Genomic DNA, 10,112 nt, shown 5'->3' on the forward strand with positions numbered 1-10,112 from the left:
GTTATGTCCCTGACCCAACTTTGGGTATTGTGTACTTTGACTCATGGCAAAACCATGAGTTGAGGGTGGCTATTATGAGGAATGCTCTGGAAAGTGTGGTTGAAAGAACAAAGAGAGAGAAAGAACAAAAGTAAAGTGACTCAAGAATTAGTTGAAAGAAAAGTAAAGAAAAGGAAAATATACAAGAAATACAAGCAAGAAATGAAGAGAGTCACTTATACAAATGAAGAAAGAAGAGAAAATAGCAAGGTGAAAAAATATGAGAAACTAGGTGAGATAAAATGATAGAAAATGGTATATTTAGCCGATATGTCAAGGAGGGAAAAAAGTCACTAAAGTATACCTAAATATACCCGACCTGACCCCGAGCCTATGTTTCAAGCTAAGAAAGTCCTATCGTGATCCTAAGGGTTGTATAGCAAACTTAAGGCATTGAAAATAAGGTCAAGCTTATGGCAATAGGTATAAATAAATGTTAATTTGTTCTGAGAGCGAGTGTTGAAAAGTAATCCTTATACTCAAACTGAAATCATTGTGTGAAAAATGAGGATTTTGTTTTAAAGTGAGGACACTAGTTGCAATACCGGAATTTTTAGCACCCCGGTGATAAATTAAAGAGGATAGGTGTTAGTGCATGGTGAGTTTGTGTTCATGCTCCGATCCCACCTAATTCAAGCCTAATAGTGATAGCATGCATAAATATGATGAGATTAATCGGGATTGATAGCCAAATGATTGCAAAGGATAAAACATGGATACTATTGTACAATGATTTTGTATCGAGTCATAGTGCGTCGCTTGAGGACAAACAACAAATTTAAGTTGAGGGTGTTGATATACCGTGGTTTCACAGTATTATTAATACTTTTTCCTTAAGTTTAGTGTGTCCAAAATCCTTTTTGTGCTAATTTTTATATATGTTTCTCTTTATTTTCGGGAAATCTGTCCAAAGATGAATGCGGAGATTTTGAGCGAAGAAATGCAGAAGAGACCACCTACAGAGCTTGTGACGGTCCGTCATGCTTGTAACGGTTCGTAGGTGGCAGCGTAGTGCAGCTGCTGAAGGAAGATGGGGAAGTCTGACCAAGTGTGGGGTTACGGAGTCCATGACGGTCCGTCGTGTCTATGATGATCCGTCCTGCAGGTTTTTCATGAAGTTCAGAGAAGTAGTCCCAGTACCCATATTCCAAGATTTTAAGTGTTTTGAAACGAAGACAATCGACAGACCGTTGTGCCTGTGACGGTCCATCATACTTGTCATCGAGGGTAATGAAGAGAACAGCAGAAGAAACTGAACAAGTATGGGACGACGGAGTCCACGACGATCCCTCATGACCACGACGATCCTTCGTGAGGTTTGTCGACCCAGCCGCGTTTTGACAGATTTCCAGCAAATAGAATCCTTGTTTAATTAGATGCTGGACCAAGGATTTAGAAATACATAACTTATCACTTTGCATGCAAGATACTAAGAAAGAATTGTTATAGTTAGAATTATCAAGTTATGAACCTGTGGGGAACACGTAAACCCTAATTACTTTGATTAATTGATTAAACTCCAACATTCAAAGCTTTTAAGTGTCTCTTTCAATTTCGTTAGTTATTTTCCTTCATTAAGAAATAGAAGCCCCCCTTTTTATTGTTTTTGCTTTCCAAGGAAGTAATTGACTGAACCGTAGTAATAATAGATTGAAGTTAAGTCTAAACTATTTTCCTCGTGGGAACGATCCCAACGTCACTAGTTGGGTTATTTACTTGACACGACTACTTTACTTCTTATTTGAGAAGTAAGTTTTAGCGTATCAAAAACATCCTATACCGAATGATTGGGATTTAACTGATGAGCTTTCCGATGAAGATGCGATATTAATTGAAGCTCAACCTCCTCTGAAAATGTACTTTGATGGGGTTGCACATCGTTGCGGAGCTGGTGCTAGCGTGGTGTTCATCGCTTCTCAAGAAGAGATTCTACCATTTTCTTTTACTTTGGAACAATGTTGATCTAATAATGTTGCTGAATACGAAGTGTTGATACTTGGACATGAAATAGCCTTCGACATGAATCAATTACATTTACAAGTCTTTGGTGACTCTCAATTGGTGATTAATCAAATCTTGGGAAGTTATGAGGTGGAGAAGCCTGATTTGCGCCCTTATCATGATTATGTTCAAAAGTTGATAGTATGGCTTGGGTATGTAACCCTTCAACATGTGCGTAGAATAGAGAATAAGAAAGTTGATGCATTGGCTGCTCTAGCTTCAAAGCTAACCGTTTCTGATCAAACACAAGTGACTGTCTGTCAAAAATGGATAGTACCTCAGCCAAATAAGGAAGAATATATTGAAAATGAGCTTGATCATATTGTTGCCGCTGCTGAAGCCGTGAAGGAAGATTGGAGAAAATCCATTATTTACTACATGTTTTATAGGATACTTCCAGAAAACCCAAGGAGAAGGACTGACATACGTCGTCGTGCACCTCACTTCCTTTACTAAAAGGGCACATTATATAGGCGATCATTTGAGGGTGTGCTATTACGATGTTTGGGAGAGGAAGAAGTGATTCAAGCTCTGCAAGAAGCAGACTCAGGAGTATGTGGATCACATTAATCTGGTCCAAAACTTCACTTTCACATTAAGCGGATGGGGTATTACTGGCCAATAATGGTGAATGATTTCTTAGATTATGCCTAGAGGTGCAATGCTTTTCAATTTCATGCGAATTTCATTCATCACCCGCCGGAAGTACTTCACCTAACCATCGCATCTTGGAAATTTGATGCTTGGGGACTGGATGTTTTAGGACCACTAGCAAAGTCTTCTGGTGGAAACTTGTACATCTTCGCTGCAATAAACTTTTTCTCAAAGTGGGCTGAAGTTGTCGCCCTTAAGGAAGTGAAGAAAGAGAATGTTGCAAATTTTATACGAGTGAATATCATCTATCGTTTTGGTATCCCTCGCTACATAATAACTAACAATGGCAAGTCATTTGATAGTAAGCTAATGGACAAGATTTGTGATCTTTTTGACTTCAAGCAACGTAAATCTTCTATGTATTATGCTACTGCCAATGGTCTTGCTGAAGCATTCAATAAGACTCTATGTAACCTGCTCAAGAAAGTTGCCTCCATGTCCAAGCGAGATTGACATGAAAGAATGGAAGAAGCTTTGTGGGCATATAGAACGACATACCGCACTCCAACTCAAGCAACACGATATTCACTTTCTTTTGGAGTTAAAGTTGTCTTGCCACTTGAGTGTCAAATACCTTCCTTGAGACTTGCTATTCAAGAAGGGCTCACTGAAGAAGAAAATGCTCGACTGTGTCTTGCTAAGTTAGAAGCACATGATGAAAAGAGGCTAGAAGCCCAACAAAACCTTGAATATTATCAAGCTCGTCTATCTTGTGCTTTCAATAAGAAGGTTCGCTTGTGGTGTTTCCAAGTTGGAGGCAGAGTTCTCGCAGTAAGAAGACCCATCATTACTTTGCACAAGTCTGGGGAAAATTTTACCTCAAAGTTGAATGGACCAAATGTCGTACAAGAAGCATATCCAAATGGTGCTTACAAGCATGTTGATGTTAATGGCTTAAGGATCGGTCCTATTGACGCCAAATTCCTAAAGAGGTACTACCCTTGAAGTAAGATGATTCTCCTTAAGGTACGAGCCTAAACTGTGTGTCACTCCTGGCCCGCAAGAGTATAAACAGTGTACGACACATCCAAAAAAAAACTCAATATCCCAGAACTACGTTGTGACGTGATCCTCTCACTGAGGTACATAGGCGCTTAGAACCATCTTTTAAGTTCAGTTGCATGAGTGTAAAAAAACACATATTCCCACTTGATGTCACATGACAATTAAATAGATAAGTATTCTATTTTACCTTTTGTTTCATCAAACTTTAGACTTGTACGTAGTATCGATTGGTCAATAGATGGGGGCAAACCGTAAAAAAATATATGTGTTTCGTCATGCTTGAAGTTTTTTTAGATTTGATGTTTTTTTAAATCATCTAAGTATACAAATTGAAGTCTTCAAATCTTGAAAGTATGCAAATTGAAGTGTTTTGAATCTTTAAGTCTGAAATTAAAGTCTTCGAATTCTTTTCTGCAAGATGAAGCCTTATAATTCTTTTCTGCAAGTTGAAGTCTTCAGATTCTTCAAGTCTAAAAGTTGAAGTCTTCAAATTCTTTAAGTCTGTAAGTCTTCAAATCCTTCATGTAATGTGAGTTAAAATATGTAAGTCTACGATTTGGTGCCAAAAAAACAAAAAAATCTTTTAAGTCTCTAAGTTGAAGTCTTTAAACTATTCAAGTATGCAAGCTGAAGTCTTCAAATTTTTCAAGTTTACAAGCTGAAATCTCTAAATTCTTCAAGTTTGTAAGTTGAAGTCTTCAAGTTCTTTAAGCATGCGATTTGAAATCTTAAACTCTGCAAGTTGAGGTCTTCAAATTATTCCGCAAGTTAAAGTCTTTGAATCCTTTAAGTCTGCAAGTTGAAATCTTCAAATTATTCAAGTCTTAAGGTTGAAGTTTTCAAGTCTTGACACCTTTATATTACCTTTCTGAAAGCGGGGATTTACATTTATCCGCTTTAGCCTTAAGAACAACATAAAGTTACCTTTCTTAAGGCGGGGATTTTCATCTTTCCGTTTTCGCCTTAATTATACCATAAAGTTACCTTTCTTAAGGCGGGGATTTACATCTACCTGGTTTCGCCTTAAGAATACCATAAAGTTACCTTTCTTAAGGCGGAGATTTACATCTATCCGCTTTCGCCTTAAGAAACCATGAAGCTACCTTTATTAAGGCGGGGATTTACATCTATCCGCTTTCACCGTAAGAACACCGTGAAGTTACCCTTCTTATGGCGGGGATTTACATTTATCCGCTTTTGCCTAAAGAATACCATGAAGTTACCTTTCTTAAGGCAGAGATTTACATCTATCCGCTTTCGCCTTAAGAATACCATGAAGTTACATTTCTTAAGGCGGGAATGAGTACTCGTCCCTTTGAGTCATAGGACTACCTTATCCACGGATCATCCTTTGAATCCTACCCATGAAAATGGGGGAAGACAACAAAAAAAAAGTAGAGGAGAAATTGTTACCTGTCGAGAAGTTTGAGACTTGAAAGTCATGCAAAGCTAGGTTAGACTTAAGACAATATTTTCTTGGTGATAACTAAGACATTTAAGTAAATTTCAACCCATCACAACCATTTTTGGCAACGATGTTCTGACATTGAGATATAAAATATTTTGTGAGACAACAAAAATCTGAAATTTTCATAGTAGAGTTCAAAGTTAACTTTCAAAAATCACCTATAAAGATTCTGAATGTATTAAATCTTGAATTTCGGATATGTTGTGGGTCATTGTGTCTAGATTCTAAATATTCAACCGTCTTGTAATTTCGTCATTCCTACATCAAGATACAAAAGTTTTAGTGAAGTCACACAAATCTGAAATTTTCAGCATGACAGAATCTAGAGCTAACTTCAAAAAATCATAAAAAAGATTCAGAATGTATTAAATTCTGAATTTTGGATATATTAGATATCGAGAAGTATAATTTCAGCAAAATCAAATCATTCATAATTTTGATTTTTCTACAATGAGATATGAATTTTCTACAACAGACTCATCAAGCTGTAGAAAAAGTGACGAACAAAATCTACAGCTAACTCTAAAAAATCATTTAAAAAAAGAAAGATTCGGAATGTATTATATTCTGAAATTTGGATATGTTAGATATAAAGAAGTATTACTTCAAAAAATCAAACCTTTCATGATTTCTATGTTTCTGCATTGAGATATGAATTTTCTATGACATACGCGTCAAGCTGTAGAAAAAGTGACGAAAATCAGAAAAGGGGAAGGAAAATTACCTTGAATTATGCCCCTTTCGTCAATGTCTTGTATCTCACAATCCGTAATTGAAAAAAATTATGAATACAATGCGTCTATTATTAATGTCATGTGATGGGAATAAAATTATTTTCCTAGTACAATGACAAATCCTTTTTGGCTAGGACAATAGAAAAGATATATGAATTTGAAATTGAGTAGAAATACAATTCCTAGTTCAACTATAATTTGAATTTAAATGGCTTTCAACATAACTTATACTAAATATTCGAAGTTCTAATTGGAGTCAAATTAGAAGTCATGTAACTAAAGGACTCCCAATAGGATTCGATGTGTATGACTACTGGAAATCGTAAATGACTAAAAAAATTAGTGAATCATTTCATTCCTAGTTGACTTTGGTCAATACGAGAAAAAATTCCACACTTCAAGTCTCATCTCTATGATGCAAATACTTTCGACATGACTTGAACCAGGGGGCATTTGTAATAATTTAAAATTTATTTAAATATAAATTTATTATATGGTTTGAATTATATTAAATTAATAAATATTATGGATTAATATAATTGATTTAATAATTTAAATTTAGATAACTATAAATTCAATTAAAGCCCGCTCCATAAATCTCATATGATATTTCACTTAAATCTCCTTGGTCGAAGGGAGTCCTGTTCCTATCGCAACCCCTCTATTCTAAAACTATAAATAGGGGTCTCATAATTCAGAAAAGAGAACCAAGAATTTTAACAAGAAGCTAGAGAAAGCTCGTGGATAAAAAGCTGCAAAATTTCTCTACAAGTTCAAGAATTCAAGCATTTAAGCTTAAAGAACGATCAAGATCAAGAACGATAAAGATCAAGAACGATCAAGATAAAGGCTGCCGGATTCAAGATCAAGCTTGAAGCCCTTAGATTCAACTAAAAGTCAAGATCAAGATAAAGTTCAAGTTCAAGATCAAGTTAAAGTTCAAGTTCAATTTCAAGATCAAGATCAAGACACAGATTAAGATCAAGAGAAATCCCAAATTTAAGATCAAGCTTTAAAGACCTTGAATTTATATTTGAAAATGCGAATTCAGAAGAACCATAGAGATTGTAACACTCGCACTTGAAGTAATAAATTGGTTGTTGCTATAACTTTCTGTTCCTAACTATTATTTTCTCGACGTGATTTTTATTGTCTACAGACTAATATCAAAATAATCTTCTTTTTATTCTAATTAACTTTTGAAAACAAAAGAAACAAAATTAGATATAATATTAATTTCAGTACCATTACATGTAGTTAATCTAAAATTTTCAATTTACAAATAAAATAGAAGATAAAATATATAGTTCAAAATATATAATTTTGACATATGAATAATATTCTCTTAATTATCCACATACAGATATTGTTAAGCTTAATTTTTAAGTCTCAATTATATATAAAGTACAATAAATACATCAAAATCATTGCTCCTTACTAATTTCAATCTTCTGATGTTGTGATAGTAAGATTTTTCAAGATGTATTATCGGACATATTATATTGAAAGATATAAGAAGGCCATAAAGTGGGACAAACTGATCCAGCCAAAAAAAGTGTTTAGGATGCTATAATTTTTTAATCCCTGTTTGGAAAACAAATGTACAGTAAGAGGCAATAGAAAAAGGGGAATGCAATCTCAAAGAACCTACTTGTGAAAACGTCATTGAATGTGAGGTAATGATTAATGATCTCGATTACCACAATAAAATGGATGTCAATAACCCGTTGGATTATTTGGGTGCAAGTGATACATGTTCAGAGATCCAGAGCTTTGATGAAATTGTGGATACCATCGGAAAAAGCCATGTTGATGATGAAGTTGAAGATGATACTATATCTTTGGAACCTGTTATGCGTAAGAAAACACTTATCACATCTAGAAATCTTCACAATTTTATGATGTAGTTAAAAAAGACAACATCGGAGCTCTTAGATGCAATTAGAAAAGTTAGCGATGAGCTTCAACTAAAATTAAATTTTAAGAAAAACCAGAACACAATAGAATCACATTTCACTAAATTATCTAAGATATATTTGTAATTTTAAAGAATTTATTAGTATATGATATTAACGGGACCCTATCCCCGCCTTTGTGGCGTCACCACAAGTCAGGATTCTCTTTTAACTTACTTATTTTCAAAATTAGCCTTCCTTTTCATAAAAAAAGTTGTGACTTTTATGAAAAGTTGCGACTTTTACAAAAAAAAATTGACTTTTTATGAAAAGTTGCAAATTAATGAAGAGTTGCGACTTTTATGAAGAAACGCAACTTTTATGAAAGATTCTGACTTATCCAAAGAGTTGCGACTTTTCCAGTAAGGCACAATAAACATTTATTCACACTACTCTTTGTTGTCTATAAATAGAGGGAATTCCTCTCATTTCAAAACAACGAAAATTCTAAACTTCTATTTCTTCTTATGCACAATTAAATATTTGTGTACTTGGCTCCTGACTAACTAACACCATTATTTTTTTATCAATACACTGGTGAATAAAGTCGTTATGTCGTGAGAGGATTTATTCCTCTAAACCTCGGGCACTAGAGTGAAATAATTTTCTTAAGAAAACAATGTGCATTCAGTGGGCTCGATGATTTCCTTTATGTTTTGTTTTATTATTTACAGATCATCATATGTTTCTTATGGTCATTAGTTTATGATTAATTTTTATTTTTGGATACATGTTTTAAACTCTGTCATATATTTTTATGCTTTTAGTCATTATGTTGAAGTAAATACATTTAATCAAAAGTTTGATGTAATCATTAGACTAGTAGTGTCATATATATTAGAATTCTTAAACTTGTAAAATACACGACTTTGATCATTATAGAGTTTTTAGTGTCTAAAAGATCCATGGGATGTCCAAAAAGCAACTTTGAGTGTTCAAAAGTTATGGTGGTCCACACTACCTTAGAGAATTATTTATTCAAATTTCTATCTTATCGAAGCATTTAGTCGATTAGTGACATCCAAAAAATAAAGGAATGTAATGGGATGGTAAGTATTGTACTCAACCTTAAACAAATGTTTGGGGTTCAATTTTTGATTTTGAAGTCAATGAATTACCCCTCAAAGTAGGATGAATCTGTATTAATCAAATATTAAAAAATAATTATCTCTTTATAAATACATAAACAACAAACTATGTCTTTTGACTATCAAAGTAGTGTTATCGTCTGCATATGATTTTGAATAAGGGATTTGCCAAGACATTATTCAATCCAAATTATTTGAGTGATATAAGTTATTTCATTGAACTCGAAGAGATGCATTTTTATATTTTAATTAACTTATCAAGTAAACAACTACCTATATAAGATGTATAATATTAAGATTTTGTATGTAGAGACCTTGAATAGGAGAAAAACTCTTGCAATTGATTAAAAAAATATTTGTACCATCTTTCAAAAATACAAATATAGACAAAAGAGAAAATACATCAGCTTCCCTTTAAACTTGGCGTCAAAACTTACTTTAGCACTTAAACTACACGGGCTATCAAATACCCCTCTTAACATCTTTGAAGTGAACTAAATACAACTCCGAGAGAAGAATACCACTCTCACTTGTGATATCACAGCCACGTAAGCGTCACGTCACAGCCATGTCAGTAGCACGTCATTAATTTTTAAATTTTTTTTGCTTATTTACCCATTTTCTTAAATATTTTTTAAAATTCATTACACTAATCAATTAATTTGTAAAAACCTTAAAATCAAAGTTGCCCCTCCTTTGTCACGATCGGGGGTTACCCCCCTAGGCATAACATGGCGTAGTTGACTCCGAAGGAGTCGCATACAAGCCCTTAGCATAATCACACATAATGTCATAAGAAATAATGCACAAAATAAAAACTTTTCAAACAAAAGTCATACTTCAAGTATATTCAATAAAGAGTTGTGTATTACTAGACTTGTCTCATTAAAACCATCTAAACTTAAGAGTAAGAAATTAGGGGCTCAACCCTTTTACATTGAAAAAAGTCATAAGAAAATAAAGTATGTCTAAAACTAGAACTGAAATAACAATCTAGTCCTCAAAGTGGAGGACTCACCACAACTTAGGGAATAGTAGACCCAAGCTTTACTTTGAAGAAGGAAGTAATCATTCAACGTTCGGAACCTACACACATAGTATGTACAAAAGAAGGACTTAGCACAAATATGTACTAAATAAGGAAACATGCAATAAAACATTTAAACAT

At 33.8% G+C, this 10,112-nt stretch overlaps 3 protein-coding genes across 3 annotated transcripts; all 3 read left to right on the forward strand.

Annotated features, from left to right (window-relative positions):
- Positions 1-2,058: 2,058 nt before the first annotated feature.
- On the forward strand, positions 2,059-2,496 carry LOC138349245 (uncharacterized). Its single transcript, XM_069299561.1, has one exon. It carries the CDS (start codon positions 2,059-2,061, stop codon positions 2,494-2,496), a length of 438 nt encoding a protein of 145 aa, XP_069155662.1.
- Positions 2,497-2,540: 44 nt separating this feature from the next.
- On the forward strand, positions 2,541-3,147 carry LOC101246635 (uncharacterized). Its single transcript, XM_004240643.1, has 2 exons — positions 2,541-2,592; positions 2,804-3,147. The coding sequence occupies exons 1-2, from the start codon at positions 2,541-2,543 to the stop codon at positions 3,145-3,147; spliced, it is 396 nt and encodes a 131-aa protein (XP_004240691.1).
- Positions 3,148-3,156: 9 nt separating this feature from the next.
- LOC138349246 (uncharacterized) lies at positions 3,157-3,639 on the forward strand. Its single transcript, XM_069299562.1, has one exon. The coding sequence runs from the start codon at positions 3,157-3,159 to the stop codon at positions 3,637-3,639; it is 483 nt and encodes a 160-aa protein (XP_069155663.1).
- Positions 3,640-10,112: the final 6,473 nt, after the last annotated feature.

The sequence above is a fragment of the Solanum lycopersicum genome, chromosome 6 (genome assembly GCF_036512215.1).
Source record: "Solanum lycopersicum chromosome 6, SLM_r2.1".
Taxonomy (NCBI): domain Eukaryota; kingdom Viridiplantae; phylum Streptophyta; class Magnoliopsida; order Solanales; family Solanaceae; genus Solanum; species Solanum lycopersicum.